Source organism: Chionomys nivalis, chromosome X (genome assembly GCF_950005125.1).
Source record: "Chionomys nivalis chromosome X, mChiNiv1.1, whole genome shotgun sequence".
Lineage (NCBI taxonomy): Eukaryota > Metazoa > Chordata > Mammalia > Rodentia > Cricetidae > Chionomys > Chionomys nivalis.
In genome coordinates, this window is record NC_080112.1 from 1,908,608 (window position 1) to 1,927,285 (window position 18,678).

Sequence of the window (18,678 nt, forward strand, 5' to 3'; positions counted from 1 at the left end):
TGTTGACTATAAGCTGCCTGGTAACCAGGGGCTCCTGTGTCTCCTGAAGGACCAGAAAGCATTAAGTCCCCAGAAGCATACAGGGCACACTGGAGAGCGCTATATGCTGGTATGCTACAAAATGCTAGTACCTGGAGAAACAAGTGAGACCCTTATTTGGAGTCTATAGTTGTTGCTGGGGGAGTTCCAGCAAAGTGGGCAAGTACTTTTGTGCTTTAGAAACCCCATTCTGGGACCTGGGAGAGTCTATTCAGTTGATAGAGTGATCCCCAGTTTGTATGAAGCCCTGGGATTGATCCCCAGCCCTTCATAAACCAGTTGTGAAATGTGCCTGTAATCTCAGTACTCAGGAGGATCAGAAAATCAGGGTCATCCCCAGATACATAGCAAATTCAAGGCCAGCCTGAGATATGTGAGACCTTATCTTTAAAAACAAAAATGGGTTGGAGAGATGGCTTAGTGGTTAAGAATACTGTCTACTATTGTCCAGGTTCAATTACCAGAAGTCACATGATAGCTCACATGTCTGTAATTTCAGCTCCCAGAGGATCTGACACCCTCTTCTGGCCTTCCTGGATACCAGACATACAAGGGATGTATAGACATGCATACAAGCAAAACATCCACATACATAACATTAAAAAAAAAAACAGTTTGAGAGGGAGAGAGTCCACTCTAATTGCTTCTAGATGAGAATAAAGGGCAAAAGTGGAGCTAGGAGGGCTACCAGAAACTTCTGAAGGAAGTGGAGGGGGCTTGGCAGTGGCAATGCTTATCCCAAGGTAGACACATTGTCCAGTGTCCTATAAAAAGAAAGAACTGACCAGGTGGTGGTGGCACACGCCTTTAATCCCAGCACATGAGAGGTAGAGGCAGGCGGATCTCTGTGAGTTCGAGGCCAGCCTGATCTACAGAGTGAGTTCCAGGACTGGCTCCATAGCTACTGAGAAACCCTGTTTCGAAAAACCAAAAGAGAAAGAAAAGAAAAGAGAGAGAGAGAGAGAGAGAGAGAGAGAGAGAGAGAGAGAGAGAACTGGTATGGATGGGGCTGGCATCAATGGAGAGGACAGCCTTTCTGCAGGGCCTGAGAGGTCAGGAAAGGAGAGACAGAGCAAAGTATGGAAGGCTTAATTACTTCTTTCCCCAAGAATGGCAGATTACAGCCATCGCACCAAGGGCAAAAGTGAATAGAAGAAAGGCTTGTAGAGAAGCCCTTGAAGAGCCTGGGTGTGTCTGGGGAGTAAACCCTGGTATTGGGAGAAGTAGCATCCTAGATCTAGAAAGTGGGGATATGGTGATTCTCCCACAACCCTCGCTCATCCCTCTCACCTCAGCCCAGGGGGTACTGAGAGTTCACACTTGGCAGGAAAAGGCAGGGGTGGCAGATTGGAACTGTTTTTTTTTCTTTTAAAGTTGTATTTCTATTTTATTTCCAGATGTGATTTTCCAGCAAACAATTAAATACAGAGGGAAAGAGGGCAGAGATAATTATAAATTAGAAAGAAGCCAGGTGCGCGGCAGTAGGCACTCCATATAGTCTTGCTGACCCCTCCTCAGTCACTGCTTGATCAGGGTCATACACCACTTTGTTGGTGGATCCTGCTCACTGTTCTATAAGCTGGTAGGTCTTGGGTGACCACTGTGGCCCTCATTCACAGGTCAGTCACTTTGTTCTCCACCAGGGCAGCGATTTGCTGCAGGCGACAAGCCAGCTGCATCTTCTGGGCCACGGGGTCCTCCTCCAGGGCACTGATAATCTGTCAGGGCAATAGAGTGTACCTGCTTGAAATCCCACTCCTCTGCCCATCAGCCCAGGGTCTTCCTAGTCCTTTCTCCATCTCAACAAGGGTCAGGGTGATAAAGTAGGAACTCTCCTGGAGACCTGTCCAGGGAGGCCCTGGTGGAAGCCAAGACTACTTCCCAGCCTGGGCCCTTTTCTGCACAGGATTGTTCCCTTTGTTCCCTTTATTTGGATTGGGCCACCCCCAAACCTATCCTCCCGTCAGGGAGATTCTGTGGGTCATTGTCTTAGCTACACCTCCTCCAAGTGCCTGCCCTCTTCCCCTCAAGGGTGCTCTGGCCTCACCTGGTCATAATACCTGTGGATGTGGTTGTAAAGTTCTCGAAGAGCCTCCAGACAGTGGGGAGCAGAGGTGTAGTTCTATGGGTAGCATGTTGGGGGCAGTGAGTCTCTTATCTCAGACCTCAAGACCCAAGGCTCTCCACTCCTACTCTGCCAGTTATTCCCCCCTAAATGTGGAGGACTGGGTCCCCTGAGCCAAGCCTCACCCCAGAGAGTTCAGCCAGAGCTGAATTCATCTCCTGATAGCTTGCTGGAGAGCTCTGATGAATGTCCGCATAGTACCTGGAGAAGTCAGCAGGGTTAAGAGCCTGTATCCCTGATCCCCAGCCCCAAAGGCTCTAATACCTACTTCTCCACCATCTGCTTGTAGCGAGGGATCTCCCGGGCATAGAGGAGTTTGTTCACTGGGGAATCCTGCTCCAAGTAGAGGAGGTGAGAGGTGTAAATGGGGAGGTAGGAGAACAACCTGCACCACCATCTCCTATCTCCACGATGCCATCCCTCTCAGCATCCAGTCTCTGCACTGGGTTTTCCCCCCAAACTTTTCTTCTATTTGCCTCTGGTGCCCTGCTTATGCCCTCACCCGGCCCACTTTATGCTCCGAGACCATGCAGGAGTCGATGAAGGTCTGTGCAATGACAGCCAAGATGGCATCCTCGTTGTCTGACACCCGCACATCAAAAATGAGCTGGGGGTTCTTCAAGGCATTCACCCAGAATCGCAGCAGTAGGCTGGAGGTATAGGTCAGGTGTGGAGATGAGGCCTGGCCTGCCATTGTGGCCTCCTCCCCTCTTACTTCAGCTCCCCACTCCTCCACATAGATGTCTGTCTTGGAGCTGGAGACCTAGGTAGCAGGGAACTTAGGCTTTGTTTTCCATGGGAAGCTATCCTCACGGCACATGAGCCTGAGCTTGGACCTTCCTATTAGTAGTCCAGGCTGGAGAGTGAGAGCAGAAACTCAGGGTGATGCTGTAAAGTCCGAGTTTCTGTCTTGGACTTGCTACCCTGTCATGATAAGGACATGTCCCTCTGAAATTCAGTAGACCACCCATACAATGGGAAGGAGAGAGGTCAACAGGAAAGGTACCTGTTTGTCTTCCAAATATGCAGGGTCTCTGGATCTTCTATGCCATGTTTCTCTGCCAGCTCATCCAGGAAGTCAAATAGGTACTTAACAGCAATAGGCACAGGCCGGTTCACACTAAGAATGGCCTGGAAGGTGTCATCCACAAATTTCTGCAAGGTTCCCTGCAGGCATGTCATGAGGATCATGTGAAGGCAGGGTGTGAAGGGGGCTAACCCCTGCTTCATCAGAACCACACCTCCTCCTCAACTCAGTCACAATTCCTTGTCAACTCTGCTCCATTGCCAGACTCCCCTGGCAGCACCAACCTTCATTGAAAGTAAACGGGTGAGATAAATTTCTGGAATGGCCTTGGCTCGTGCCCGTTCTCGTTCTCGTTCCCGGAGGCTACTGCGCCGCACTTTGGCCCCTTCTGGCTCCTCAGTGGCTTTCACCAGGTGCCAGAGCCGAACTCCACCCTCCTCACCATCTTCCAGCATGGGGGTGTCTAAGAGCACAGAAGTTTGACCTCAGTCCAATGCTCCTGCCCTCAATATGCAACCTATGATGATGGAGCCCATACTTCTCTTGTAATGGAGTAAGGAAAGAGCAAGGAGGGAGAAGGTGAGGGACAAGGGAGAGGTTGCTCAGGAACTTGCTCATCCTGACATCCCATGCATCCAGAATTTCCACACCTTGGTTAAGCCTAGAGATTTGACTATCCCCCTGGCAAGAAGGGGTGGGAAACCCAAGTGAGGCACATAGCATGGCCAGGATTTCTGCTGCCCAGCCTGGTACTCTAGTGACTCTAACCCTGGACCACTCCAGCACTGCTGGTAGTGCTAGCATATGGGCATGTCTGGACCAAGGAACTTACTCTCTCCAGAGGGGCAGCCCGTCTGGCCCAGTCTCTGGGAGACAGTACCACCATTGTGCAGCTGAGGAATGAGCACCACTGTTGCTCCATCTGGGACCTGCAGGTGGGGAATGAGAGCAAAGGGGCACCCTGCACATGTTAATTCTGGAGACAGCCCCCGCCCCTCCACCCTGTCGGTGCTGCCCACCAGCACCTTGTAGTGTTGCAGGGTGTTGAGTCTCTTCCAGTGGTTTTGAGTCACAGAGGTCAAGTCCTCATCCGACAGGGTTAGGTGACCAGCTAGTCCTGAGCGCCACTCTAGAGGGACTCAGAGAAGCCCATAAGCCCACAGCCTGCTTCCTGAGTTCCTCATTAGCAGTGGCTGAGCAACTGCAGGTGTGCTAGGAGCAGTGGGTAAGCAGGGAGTACAGTTGGTTTTCTCACCAAGGTCTAGGGAGTGCACGGAAGGCCTCTGGGAGAAGGGGGTTCCCTTGTAGACTTGATCTAACATCTTCTCCTTGACTTGGGTTATGGTGTCTGTGTCAAGCACCCGGGCTGGTATTCGCTGCACCTCGCTGCTCTCTGCTGCCCCACAAGTCCCAGGTCCCACTAGTGCCATAAGGGTCAAAGGCCGGAACTCCACATCCTCTCGTAGCAGGTGGCTGTCATTCAGAGTCCGTTTTGCTTTGCCTGTCACAGCGTCCACAGGGCCCTTGTCTACCTGGTACTTGATGGCTCGGAAGAGCATGTACAGTGGCTCACCAGCCACTTCCTACAACCATGAAGACGTGCCAGACATTGGCCACAGGGCCAGTGGACCCAGCAAAGGCCAGCAGAGGGCATAGTGGGCCTGGGAGAGGCAGTTAGCAGCCTATAGCAAGGATCTAAACAAAGGCCAGCAAGCTAACCAGGCCCCTGAGCTGGGCCCCAAGACCTTTTTGTCCCTGCTCAACAGTCAGCTGGAGAAGGAACACAATGCCTTCCCTTATCCAGCACTCTCATGGATCCACTGAGCAGAGAAAAGGATCCCATGACCTGACCTTTATTTGATGGCCACCCCAAGTCTCAGCTGGGGGCCTTGGGGGATTTGGGTGGCTGTTATAGAGACCATAAGCAGACAGAAGTTCTTAAGTGCTGGGAAGGCATGTTAAAAACACCACCCACCTTTAAGAAGGCATAGAGACAGATGGATAGCCAGTTGGTAAGCAGCTTCTCTACCATTGTCTCCGTCCTGTGTGAAGAAGACCTCAGGGCCTTGGTGAGGATAATCCTAAAATCCTCTCTGACCCTACTCCCAGAGTTCCTGGCTCCCAATCTCAGGGCCAGATCCCACTCAGTATATATCGGGAATGGGTCAGAGGTGAACCCCTGCCCCTGCCCCCATACCCAGGTCAAAGCTAACCTGCGTAACATAAGCTTGGGGTTCTTGTGTACATAATGGGCTGCTAGGTCACCAAGCAGAGTTCTCATGATGTCGGTCAAGTACTCAAGCTTGCTGTGCAGAGCCAGGGACAGCAGTGAAGCCGCATGGCAGCGATCTCTCTGGGAGAAGCTTGGCTGCTCCTCCAGAGTGTGGATGAGCTAGACAGGGAGTTGGCATTCATTCCACAAAACCCCATGCCCTCCCTATTTCTGTGGTTAGGTCTCTACCAGAGTCTGGCAATCCCCAGCCCCACCTCCCTACCAGCTGAGACTCCCTTGCCCTGTGGTCCCCACCATCCATGTGATTCTCACTGTGAGAAGGAAGAGCTTGCTGTTAAGCAAATTGGAGAGCTGTGTGAGGCCCTGGCGCACGGTAGCACGGCAACCCTCTTCCCCGGGCCCTTCAAGCCCCGGCTGCAGTGGGCAGCCTCCATGACCGGGGAAGAAGGCACGCTCAGCGTAAGTCCGGTAATCCAGAAAGGGTATCCCACTGGCCTCTAGGTCACTGGTGAGGTCTGTCATCTCAGTCATCAGGTCTGCAGGCCAGACCCATCAAGATGTGGGTTCAGGCCTGGTGGATGCCCTGTCCTTCCACCTGTACCCCCACACACCTGTGAACTCCTTGCGACACTGGTCACCCACACCAGTCTCCAGGTTCTCCAGCTGCACCAGCACCTTCTGATAGTCTCTCAGGGCCTGCTTGCTCTTGTGCCTGGATCCAGAGGCCAGGCATCAATCACAGGCCCAGATAGACGTCTGGCCCGGGACCTGCCATGTGCTGGAGAGGAAGCAGCCTTACCTGTACATGAGCGTGAGGAGGAGCACTGCGGCAATCATCACAGTAGCACCCAGGCTCAGGCCCACCTGGGCCTCCACAGGGAAGGTGGACATCGTGGGCTCTACTTCGTACTGGACAGGGCCCAGAGCCAGGCGCACATTGCCCATCTGCACCTGGGGGAGCAGGGCTCCTGAGCATGGACCTGCTGCACAGCACGCTGCTGGTCCACCAGGGACGGACTCACACTCACCACAAACTGCGGCAGGGTGCCTGAACCATTGGCTGGCTGAGGGGCGAGGTGGGGTGGCTCACAGTACAAGTGAGTAAGCGTCAGCGTCTTCACCAGGCACTCTCCATCCCCAATGTGCACCCGTACCTCCTCCTTGCTGATCCCCAGGTTGAGGCCCTCGCCCTGGGACACATAGCAGAAGCCTGAGCTTGTAGGACTCCCACCCCCATCCTCCTCAGGATGGTGAGTGCCCAGGCAGTGGCACACCTACCTCCACATCCAAGATGTGGCCTGGCTTGAGGCGGTAGGGGTGAGTGAGTCCGTCATGACTGAGTGGAACCAGGCGAGGGTTAGGCTGGTACAGAAACCCCTGGCCCCCACTAGCATTGGCAAAATCTACTTGCATGTTGTCTAGGGCAAAGAAGACCCGCTTTGGGAGGGCCCCATCCGGCACTGCTGGACTGTGGCACAGGAGGAGGCTAGATGAGTTGACAGAGCACAGGGTAGAGCACTGGAGGGGCAGGGGATACAGATCAGTGAATGGTCTTGGTATCCCCCCCCCCCCCCCCCGTCCCCTCACCAAACATTCCCTGGGGTTGACCCTATTCTCTGCTTGCAGTGGTAAGGGACTCACCTGTAGCACACCACTCTCAAGCTGGATACAAGCCTGGGGATCGGCAGCAGGGGCACCACAGCTCCTCCTTGGGTTTACATCCTGGCCCTGGACCCCTAAAGCCTTTACCTGGTCTTCATCCTGCAGCCACACAGACAGCAAGGGCCGCCACACGGCATCTAGGCCTACACCCCTGACTCGGATCAGTCGTCCACCCCTGTGCCAGGACACAAGTCACAGAGTTGAGAGGATCTGGAGTAGCTCAACCCCAATACCCTCTCTTTCCAGGGAACTGCGGGATGGGCAAGCACTCACCCCCGGAAGCTGACACTAGGCTCTGCTGCCACCAGCTGGGGATTGGCAGTATATCGAAATGGGGTGGCGAGCAGTTTGCGCTCAACATGGCCAAAAACCACATGAACTGCTGCTTCTCCTGGCTCTGCTTGGGGCATGGTGTGGCATATGATGGCTTCAGGACACACAGGCTCCTGGCTGCAGGGGAAGGGATATTCTCACTTTGGGCTCAGCCCTAGACCTGGCCCAATCCTTCAGGAAAAGAACCACTTGCTTCCCTCAGCAGGGGCAGAGGTTACTAGTACCACTTCTTTTAAAATGTCTACAAAGCCTTGAATCCATTGCCCCATCGTATAGGATGATCCTCCATTTGACAGTGGTCAGGCCTGGAGCAGGTGACCTGGGTTGGATACTTACATGAGGCAAGGTTGGTCACCCACAAAGGCACTGACGTTGCCTCCTGTCTGGAGGTACTGCCCATGGATGGTTAGCTGGGTGCCCCCTGACTGGGGGCCCCACTGAGGACTCAGGCTCAGCAGGACAGGGTCCTGGGGAACAGAGTATGTTGGGGTAGACACAAGGCCCATCCTCAAGGCTCCCAACTTTGACTTATTGGTTTCTTGAGTCAGGGGCTTCAGTTGACTGTACCCTACTTCTTGAAGTGCTATGCCTTTCTTCCGCCTTTTCTGCCTAGGCTATCTCCCCTCCTGTGTGCCCCTGCCTTTGCCATCACCTTCTCCCTCTTGAGGCATTTCACAAGTTCTAAGCTCTAGGATCCAGTCACCAACTTGGAGTACTTCAGCAAAACTTGCTCTAACCCTCATACGTTCACCCTGGGCTTTCTACTCCACAGTAGTCCAACCATGTGCCAAGGGCTCAGGCTAGCATCTGGGGGTATCCCTACTTTCTCCACATCCTCTTCCAGGGCTGCAACAAGTTTTGCGTGCACGTCACCCTGGGTGTCTGCTGTTCTTGCTTCCACTCTGCCTACCTGCCTCCTGGACAGCTGCCAGGGACAGTGTCCCTGTCATCACAACACTGCTCCCAGCTTGCTGTCCACTGAGATCATGCAGTTTCCTTCTTGGACACAGCAGCAGCGCTTCCTGCTGCTCTTGGATCTTGTTTGACATCTTTTTAAAAAAGATGTATTTATTATGTATACAGTGTTCTGCCTGCATATATGCCTGCACACCAGAAGACATGTGTATCTCATTACAGGTGGTTGTGAGCCATCATGCGGTTTTTTGAAATTGAACTCATGATCTCTAGAAGAGCAGCAAGCGCGCTTAATCTCTGAGATATCTCTTCAGCCCCTAGTTTGACATCTTTACATAGTCCTTCTCCCCACCATATTAGGACCATCTTAGGGGAGTTACTGACCTGGTAGACAAAGTGCTGGGTTGAGATGCCAGGAGGACGACTCTTAATGGTGACTTGGACAGGCCCAGCAGTGCCATTGGGAGCAGGAGATGTTATACACACAATCCTGGTGAATCAAGGTCCAGTCGCTGGCTCAGGCCCTGGGGGAGCCAGTCAGGGGCTGCCTGGCCTGCTCTTCCTCTACCTTTGTTTTTTTTTTTTTTTTGGATTTTTCGAGACAGGGTTTCTCTGTAGTTTTTGGTGCCTGTCCTGGAGCTAGCTCTTGTAGACCAGGCTGGCCTCGAACTCACAGAGATCCGCCTGCCTCTGCCTCCCGAGTGCTGGGATTAAAGGCGTGCGCCCGGCTCTTCCTCTACCTTTAATTTCCTTTTTGTACTCTGACTCAGGCCCTCACATGTCTTGACTGCAAGCCTCCCCTCTCTCTGGGTAACCAGTTTCTGAAGGCCTACTCCGGAGAGCATCCCTACCCTCCACAACCTGTTGAAGCGCCTCACCGAGCAGAGATGCGGTAGAGAGAAGGGTCAGGGTTGCAGGGCTGGCCAGCCACAGTCACAGCATTTTGCACGTCATGAAAGGCCTGGCCCAAGTTGGAACCTAGGATGGTGATAGCCAAGCCACCTTCTGGGGGACCAGTCAAGGGTTCAATCTGTAGCAGAGAAGGATGGTAGATAGGATCCCCCATACCCACGTCCCACTTTGCAGGGGTGGTGCCCAGTCAGCCAACTACTGGAAAATGTCTAGACCAGACTACTAGGTACTGGGAGTCCGAGGCAAGCAGCTTGACATGGGGGAGTGTTGGATAGTGGAGGCAGGGACCTTGGGGAATGGAAGCCAAGAGCTACAGAGGGGAGAGTCTCACCACATCAATGGTGGGTGTAGGGCATAGCTGTTCCACAGCATCTGGTGGGCACAGTGGCCCATAGCGGCAGGAAGGCTGGCCATCACCACACCACAGACAGCTTAGGCTTCCATTGGCTGCCTGGCAATGGCTGCAGTCAGGGTGACCCACGGCACAGTCATACAGAGTCACTGGGGAAAGTGGGGCAACACGTTGAGCCACTGCCCATGAGTCTCATATCCTGCCCCCCCACCTGCCTTGTCACTTCAGGGCTCACCATGAAGATCATGGGCATTGTCCAGCCGCTGGATGTCACCTCTGGTTACATAGATGGGCACTGGGAGCTCCCGCTGGGACATAGACGGATGGAACTATGGACAGAGGGTAGGATCAGGCTTGACTCCCCCACTTGGGACATACATCTCTGCCTCCTACTTTGTCCAGAGCACCTCCTTAGAATGGGCATGATTGTCCTCTACATCTCTAAGCAGAGAGACAGAGGCTGCAGGCACCCTGCTCCCTGATACATGCCCAGGGCACCCAACACAGAGTAAAGGTAAAGTAAAAAGAAGAGGAAGAGGGACTAAGCAGAGGTGTGTGGGGGGGGGGGTGTGGGTGTGTTTGAGTGGAGTGTGGTTGCCTAAGACATCAAGCAGCCTTTTACCTGCTGGGCCTGGCAATGAATGAGGCCAGAGTCCTTGGATATTTCCTCTAGGGAGGCAGGTAGCTTCTGCAGTTTTCCCGGCAGCTCTAGCCAGCAGTAGTATAAGGCAGGCAGACCCTGAAAGATGCAGATGCCATAACGTCAGGCTGTAAACACTGTCTGCTCTCCCCTTGTTTATGCCCCCATTCACTTGACTACTCACTCGGAAATAGTGAAGGTTCTGAATGTGCAGGGCTAAATGGCTCTCCCAGCCCACAGGCACCAACTGAGGACTTGCTAGGCCCTCAACCTGGGGACAAGCCCCTGGGCCACGAACCTGGATGTCCACCTAGGGAAAGGACAGCCTTAGCCTTTCAAAATTGCATGGGATCACTCCTGGGTGAGTCTGATCCTGTCCTGCTGGGGTGGCGTTCTGGGATGATCAGGTGCAAAGAGTTTGCATATTGATCATACCAACCTCCTGGGCACTGTAGACAGTCTTCTCACCCTCTGGGCAGTGCTCTCCATATACACAGCGGCTGCTCTGGGGGCACCAGTGGCACCGCCACAGGCTGCCTACACAAGTACGACACCTGGAGGGGCAAGGGTCTCAGGCTGTATAACATCTGGGATTTCCACCCTTACCCATCAAGAGTCAGATCCAGGAACTCACGGGGCAGCCATTTCCAAGGCCTGGACAGCACTGCAGTCATAGAAGGAGAAGGTGGTGGCAGCTACAACCACATCCTCAAACATCAGGGCCAGGGGCAAGGTGACATGATCTGCAAGGGGACAGTAGTGGCGGAGAAGGTCTTGTAGCTCCTGCCTGCTCCAGTTCCACCCTAGTACCCTACTCAAAGGTCCACTCACCTGAGCCTGGAGGGTTAGGTGGCACCTGATCTCCAGGAGGGGTGACACAGACCACATGGGGCCCTTCCACCTGAGCAAGACTGTCATAGTCCCCAAAAGAACAATGGAAGTATTCATCCATAGCCAGGGTGGGCAGCCGGGGAACAGACAGAGTGACCTATGACACATGAGAGGGAAACAGAGTGGTACAAGTGGACAGGAAGCAGCTAAGATGGTGTTTCCACAGACAATGGCCACACTGGCTGAAAGACCTCCTCACCTGGCCCTGTTCCTGGCGCGGGTGCTGGGCTGGTAGCAGGCTCTGGATGTGAAGGCAGTAGTTGTCTTCATAGCTCCACAGCCACTGGTTTGGCTGGGCTGCCCGTCCACACTCGCCCCTCCGAGTACACCTGCCAGGCAGGAGCCCATTGGTTCACCAAGTGAGTCTCAGGCTTCCTGGCATGGGGTTTGGAGGATGCTGGCTGGAGCACAGTAAGGAGGAGGCGTGAAGGGAACATAGGACTTCATGGCCAGGGTGCAGGCTTTAGCTTTAACTGGGAGTAAGAGGAAAATACTTCCTTCCTTTCTCCCTTTTTCCCTCTCTTCCAACAATGGCCATGTCTCCCATGTTGGTCTCAAACTTTACTATGTAGCTGAAGATGACCTGGAACTTCTTTCTTTCTTTCTTTCTTTCTTTCTTTCTTTCTTTCTTTCTTTCTTTCTTTCTTTCTTCCTTCCTTCCTTCCTTCCTTCCTTCCTTCCTTTCTTTCTTTTCTTTTCTTTTCTTTTTCTTTCCTTTTTTTTTTGGTTTTTTTGAGACAGGGTTTCTCTATATAGCTTTGGAGCCTGTCTTGGAACTCAGTCTTGTAGACCAGGCTGGCCTCCACCTCATAGAGATCTGCCTGCCTCTGCCTCTGCGCTGCCACCACCCAGCTGACCTTAAATTTCTAGTCTTCCTGCCTCTATCTCCCAAGTGCTGGGGTTATAGGTATATGCCACCAGGCCTAGCTTATACGTGCTAGGAGTTGAACCCAGAGTTTTGTGCGTGCTAGGCAAACACTCTCCTAACTGAGCTGTATTCCTGGCCCACATTTCAGGTTTACATAAATGAGTTCTGGGATGATAGCCCAGGATGGGAGAAAGCTGGAGTGAACCAAGAAACACCAGCAGCAGGTCACAGGTCCTGGGAAGGGTGTCAGCGGCCTGGTCTGAGGTAAGATTACTAGAATGAGAGGTGAACGGTGACCCAATGAACTGAGATGGGATTAGGGACCCCAGCAACACTGAGCCAAGTTGGCACACCCTACAGTTGCTTCTGTGGACAGCTTCCTGACTCCCAGCGTCTGTTGGTTCAAGTCTGGGCTCATGCTTACCTGCCCTGAAGGATGCACCAGCCACACAGTGGGTCCCTAGCCTGGAGACAGGTGGAGCAGTTGTGGAATTGAGGACAGGCTGCCACAAGAATCCGATCTACCTGAATGGGCAGTGAGGGAGAAATAAAGATGGGTTACAAAGACTCAGGTCACTTAGAGACATTCCACTCAACCTCAGAGACAAGCCTTACCTGCTGGGCAGTCAGGACATAGAGGTAGTCTCCACTACTGTCTACCAGCAGGTCAGGCATGATGGCTGAGCCTGGGGACCCCACTTGCTGGGAATGGTATATCTGGCCTTGGGAGCTGTTTAGGAAGACCTGGACAGGAGTGCAAAGATAGGACTGGGCAACTCTGCCAAGCCAAGGCCAGCTCTCTTGATGGCTTAATGCTGGCCACTGAAGGCACATGCTTTCCTATCTCCTTTATAGGAACATAAAGACTGTCAGGAAGTAGCCTGTTCCCCAGAGTCAGATGCCCCTCCTGCTAGGCCATCAAGATATAGACATGCCACTTTCTCTCATTCAGGGCCCTCAAGGTTAAGCCACTCTTTAGGAACTAACAAGGCTGGGGCAGCAAAAGGTCCCTGGCTGAGGTTCTTTTTTTCTTTTTTTTTTTTTTTTTTTTTATTTTTCGAGACCGGGTTTCTCCGTAGCTTTTTGGTTCCTGTCCTGGAACTAGCTCTTGTAGACCAGGCTGGCCTCGAACTCACAGAGATCCACCTGCCTCTGCCTCCCAAGTGCTGGGATTAAAGGCGTGTGCCACCACCGCCCGGCTGGCTGAGGATCTTGAATATCCGGCCATTCTGCCACATGAGAAGGCAGCTATAGAGACAAAAAGTTCACTGGGAAACAGGGTTTGTTTTAGAGAGACTCCTGAATTCAGGCTACTTCTGAGCATCAGGTCCTCTGAGCCTGTTTACATATTGTCTCCACTCACCTTCAGCACCAACCCCATTGGTTAGAGAAGGCACAGTTGCCTGGGGGACTAGAGCAGGAGGTGGATCCTACCAGATGTCCAGGTTCAATGAAGCCTTCTGACCCACCAGTGGGGCACAGCTGAGATGGGGCGTGTCCTGAGCCACAAATGGCAGGGCCACCTGGACAAGCAGCAAAGCCAGGCGCAGCCTGCAAGTGTAAAGGTCATCCAAGAACACCCCCATGGGTCAGGATCTCACCTTATGTAGCTGGCCCTGGGTGTCTCCCAAGAAGGCTATCATGTGCCCATCTGCCTGGAGAGCAGCCACTGCACTGATGGGCTGGCCCAGCTGCAGTAGAGGCTGGGCCTCCAGGGCTTGACGGCCTGCGATGGGGCTGGGGGTGTGTTCATCACCACAGGGATATGACTCAGGGGAGTCCTGGATAGGCAAGGTATAGAGAATCAATACCCAGAAGTAGCGGGCAGGCCCTCCCCTGGGAGTAGACAATATCCCACAGTCAGTAAGATAGGAGTTGGGAGGAATCAGGGACCAGAGCATCCTGGCCAGTATGGTCTGGAAGGCTGGTCCCCAAGCATCACAACATCACAATTTGTCCCACAGAGGAAGAGAGATAGAAAGAAACAGGCTGAGAGCATGTTGGAGCTTGGAGACAGAGCCCTCTGCTACCTATTGATATACCTAGCTAAAAGGTTAACCAGGAGCTATTCCTGGAGAGCACCCATGTCCCATATCACAGAGGAAGAGGGCTGGCAGGACAGAGCAAGGAACAGAAAGTGAAGACAGAACCCCTTGTCAATATTTGGGAGCCAGGCTCTCATCACTCACAGGAGGCAGAGTAACGCAGCGGGATGTGACACCATACTCCACAGTGGCTTCTTCCATGCCACTGGGCCCCTGACCACCAGTGGTATAACAAAGTCGCCTGGCCTGTTCCATACTCTTGTCCAGGTCAGCTAAGGGAAAGGCACATAGGGCTGACTGTGCCTGACTTATGCCTGCTGCAAATGCGCCTAGCAATGTGTCCGGAGAAAGGAAGGCAGCTTGGATAAGGCCCTGGCCATGGCAGGCAAGGGGCACTTCCACATAGGAGTAAAGGTTGACATCTCCAAGGCAGACACGAGCTACATAGGAGTGATACTCAGCCTGGGCCCGGGCCCCACGGCGACGGAAGACAAAGTAGGCAGAGTGGGCATCAGAAAAAGCCCCCACATAGCTATTGTTATAGTCTGAGAAGTCTCCCACCACGAGTCGTCCCAGACCTTCGCTGGAGAAAGGCTGTGGCCCAGCCAGCTGGCGCACAGTTAGGGGCGGTACCCCGGCTGACAGCTTGCCTGCCAGGCCTCTGGCTACCAGCAGGAGGTCTTGGCCTGGCAAGGACACCACTAGGCCCACTGTCGTTACTCCGGGGGTATTGGCAGCCACAAACTGCCCATCACCAGGGTCTTCAGCCTGGTACAGCACCTGAGCCACATCCCCAAGGCTCCGCTTCTCACATACACCTTGCCTCACTTGCCCACAAGCCACCAGCTCTTTGGCCCTGCTGCTCACTAGCAAGAGTTGGTTGGCATTATCAGTGAGCTGGGCCTGTGGGCACTCAGCCAAGTCACGGAAAGGCACGCAGTCAGGACTGTCAATGACAGGGCCAGTGACAGCCACAGCCTCCATCTTCAGCTCAGGGCTGAGCTGGAAGAGATGATTCACCGCACCCACGTAGAGTGTGCCCTGGCCTGGTGCCAGCACCAGGTGGTTGAAGCTGGTGTTGGGTACAGAGAAGCGATGGGCTCTGGTTAAGGGCAGCAGCAGCAGGAACAGCAGCAGAAGGTGGAGGGTGAAGAGAGGCCAGGGAGCCATCACAGGAACCTGGAGGAAGTCAGCCAGCATGAGACCTGACGGGAGAATGCTGAAGGTACTCCATTCCCCAACAGACAGAAGCAGGCAAGGGAGAGAATAAGAACTAAACTGGGAAAGAGAAAGGCTGTGGGGGAGGGAGGATAGAGGAGGAGGGGGCTCAGAGAGAGACAGTCAGGGAGAGGACAGAAAGGACAAAGAAAGTGTCCTAGATCTGGAGAAAGAGACAGGATGGGGATGAGGGTATACAAGGAAAGAATTCTTTTATCTTCTGTTTTATAGGCATGTGAAGTATAAAGGGGACAAGTCCTGAGAAGCCACGTGGCCATGGTAGAGGGACTCTGAGTGACAGAAAAGCAGGAAAGGGGAGGGACATGGGGGAAGAAAACCACATCTACCGGGCAACTGTATGGTCACCCAGACAAAGAAAGGCAATATGGGGAGAAGAGGAGCCAGGCAATCATGTGTCAATGGAGGATAAAGAGAAAACCCATCCTAGGCAGTCAGAATCAGCTGCATGGAAGGACCTTAACTAGCTCAATGACACAGTCAATGAGAGCGTTGGCTTCTGGCTAAGATGCAATCAGGTACACTGACCCCCAAAACAGTAACGAACAGGTGGACAGGAACAGGGCCTTAGACCACCACTGGGTGGCCCATGTAGGGGTGGCAGAAGAACTTCCAGCCAACCTGGAGGGTGCTGGGGAACTCTGGGGCACCAGGAGTCAGCTCAGGGTGCCAGAGTGAAGGACCCCAGCAGCTAGAGTCTGTGGAGCCCTAGCTCCAGCAGGGTCCTCAGTGTAGGAGCGCTGATGAGGAGAGCCATGAGAGAAAGGTCAGAGAGAGCTTGACTGAAGTAGAGGACAGGGAGTAGGGAAACAGGACAGAAGTAGCCCCAGTTGTGAGTGGAGGGGACCCTGAGTCTAAGACACTGAGGGCAAGGACCAGCTCCCAGGTCCCCTCCAACCCAATAGCAGTCATTGACCAACTGCCTAACTAGGTGACATTCAGACAGATTTGACCCTGAGTAGAGCTCCAGAAAGAGGGACAGGACTGGTGACATATCCTGAACTGAGCTGGGATCTGTACAGCTAACTAGTCATGGGCATGTGCCAGCCAGAAACCACATATTGCCATTCAGAAAGATCCCAGGTCCCCTTATCTTGACAACACAGATAGGAAAGACCATTTCCTCTAGTGTCCATGTGTCCCTGTGACAGAGTTGAGTGTGTGTAATGGGGGAGATGAGGTTGTTACCCAAGAAGGCAAAGGATATAAAAGCTCCCTGCAAGGCTGCCCTATGCCTAGCCTGGGCAAATTTATCCCTTTCTGCATCTCTCAGTGACATCTTTGGGGACACAGGACCCAGACACTTACCACCACTACGGAGTGCAGAAATGGGGTCTCCTCACATCAGCTGCTTCAGAGTAGTGGCGATGGGCACAAGATGGTTGTAGAGGTCATTGTCCTGAGTGGGAGGGATACAGTCGAGGCTCAGCCCCATTCATGCTGGTCCTGGGGGAGGAAGGAGACAGGGGAGGGGGCAAGGGCCTGGCGACCGGGTTCCACCACAGCTGGGAGCTTTGTCAATAGTGGCCTGGCCAAGACAGCCCTGCCTCCACCCCAACAATGCCCCCTCTGTCCAGAGACACAGGCCAGGGACCCACTATCTGGTGCTCTTACCCCCACTAGGGCTGTTCTAGCCAGGGAGCTCCCTGCCACTCCCCATCTCCAGGGAGACACCCCCTGGGATGTAGAGACAAAGGGACAGGGTTTCCTTGAGTCAGTTCTCCCCATGTGGCCCACAACTCTTGTGCCAATGCACAGTGCTCCCTCCCCCAAGTTTCCCCGGGTCCCTATAAAGAACACAGGGTAGCCCTTAAGCCCCCACCACAGGGCCAAAGGCGCTGAGCCCCTGAAATGCCAGGCTTGGCCTCGGTAGCCTTGGTACTGGATGAAGTGCCAGTTACAGCTGTCAATGCCTGCCTTTGTCCAGGCTAAGGCAGAGGAGGCAATGACAAAGACAGCCCATGAAGAAGACCTTCTCCCCCGCCTCCTGGCCTGAAAGAAGATTGTCCCCACCCAGCCCTACCCCCAGGACTCGCAAAATTGTGCCAGTTACAGTGTGGTAGAGGGGAAAGCCAGCAGAGGATGATGAATGGGAGGGGCTGAGGCAGAGGGACCACAGGGGACTTTGCCAGAAGTGAGCCCTGGCTTCAGATATGGGACAGGAAGGTTCTCCTGGGGAGGACCTTTCCCCGAAGGAGGGAAGGGAGTGGCAGTAGCAGGTGGCTCCCCTGCTGCTCTCGTAAGGCAACTTTGGGACCAGCTAACTTTAAGACCCACAGTACAGGGACATATTTACTCAGCTTAAGGGTTTTGCTACTCCTATAGCTCACAGTAGCATGGCAGCAAGCTTTCTGGTGAAGTGGCAGGTGGCTGTTGCCATCTGGCAGAACCAGTTGGTTGGCTGTGGGGGTGGGGAGCCAAGCAGGCAGCCTCCTTATATTGCACCCATTCTGGGCTAGTGCCTGCTCTCTCATCTTGGGTCAGAAGTCCTGGTTCCCTCTGTTCTAGCTTCAGTGCTAAGTCCCTCTAGGAGATACCATGCCTGCAGGTATCACACAGGTGTCACTGTGGAGCCAGATTGGTGTCTGATGGCCTTTGATGGACTCTAGCTAGTCAGGCTAACAGATTCTGGCTTTTCCCTGTCCTTGGCAGCCCTGAAGCGTGTCATTATACATGGTGTCCAAACCAGCCCCTAGCTCCTACCTACCTGATGGGCCACCAATGTTCTGAGGAGCAGTTGCTTACCCAGGAGCAGTCTCAGTGGAGCTTCAGTCTCCTGCCCCACAATGCAACTGTGCCAGCCTAACACATCCCAGTGAGCCCAGGCTGAGAGCCCAACCCATTCTGATCCACCCCTTTGTCTAACAACAGAAGGCAGGCTTTTACTCCCCTTTGCTGACTTCAGCAGGTGCAGTAGAGGACTGGCTATAGGGACCTGAGTGGAGCTGCTAAGACCAGGTCACTGCCAAGGTGGGCATTTCCTAGCCTCCCACGAAGTGACCATTGACCATCCATCTAGAGAAAAAGAAACTGCTAAATATCCAATGATATTAACACATTTTGTCCTCCCAGTAACTCCAGAAAGAGCTTTGGTCATTTCCTCTGGGCAACAGAGTGTGTGTGGGGGGGAGCAGCAGCGCAAGGGAAGTTTCATGGCTAGTAAGTAACAAAGCTAAGAGTTATCTACAGGGTTCCAACCTGTATCCATCTGCATAAGATTGGTAGAGGGTGGACTTCAAGGGTGCAAAGGTCAGTAAGTCATGGTCACAGCTGCTAAGCTCCAGAACTTGAGCTTGCCTTCCCAGACTTTCTCAACAGCTTTGCACTTGATCAAGTACAAACCTAGAGCCCTGGTATGAAAACTGGGGGGAGACCTGGGTTAGGGATGCTGCTATAGCCA

At 53.5% G+C, this 18,678-nt stretch overlaps 1 protein-coding gene across 5 annotated transcripts; it reads right to left on the bottom strand.

The window, feature by feature from the left end:
- Window positions 1–1,443: 1,443 nt before the first annotated feature.
- Window positions 1,444–16,699, bottom strand: Plxnb3 (plexin B3). 5 transcript variants are annotated; one of them, XM_057760153.1, is made up of 35 exons: window positions 16,587–16,699; window positions 14,187–15,221; window positions 13,599–13,778; window positions 12,613–12,741; window positions 12,422–12,522; window positions 11,329–11,458; window positions 11,070–11,226; window positions 10,873–10,981; window positions 10,678–10,792; window positions 10,423–10,548; window positions 10,221–10,337; window positions 9,834–9,927; window positions 9,578–9,747; window positions 9,213–9,364; window positions 8,719–8,824; window positions 7,756–7,886; window positions 7,360–7,536; window positions 7,066–7,261; window positions 6,703–6,942; window positions 6,453–6,614; window positions 6,224–6,375; window positions 6,036–6,136; window positions 5,737–5,960; window positions 5,405–5,583; window positions 5,167–5,233; window positions 4,447–4,774; window positions 4,217–4,320; window positions 4,024–4,120; window positions 3,476–3,654; window positions 3,171–3,331; window positions 2,667–2,814; window positions 2,433–2,497; window positions 2,290–2,365; window positions 2,087–2,161; window positions 1,444–1,757 (listed from the first exon to the last, which is right to left on the bottom strand). In XM_057760153.1, the coding sequence occupies exons 2-35, from the start codon at window positions 15,210–15,212 to the stop codon at window positions 1,653–1,655; spliced, it is 5,679 nt and encodes a 1,892-aa protein (XP_057616136.1). In that variant the 5' UTR covers window positions 15,213–15,221; window positions 16,587–16,699; the 3' UTR covers window positions 1,444–1,652. The 5 variants fall into 5 exon arrangements, 4 of the variants coding, with proteins under 4 accessions (XP_057616136.1, XP_057616135.1, XP_057616137.1 ...); XM_057760152.1 differs by having other exon boundaries at window positions 14,187–15,247; window positions 16,587–16,689; XM_057760154.1 differs by lacking the exon at window positions 2,087–2,161 and having other exon boundaries at window positions 14,187–15,247; window positions 16,587–16,689.
- Between the last annotated feature and the right edge of the window lie 1,979 nt (window positions 16,700–18,678).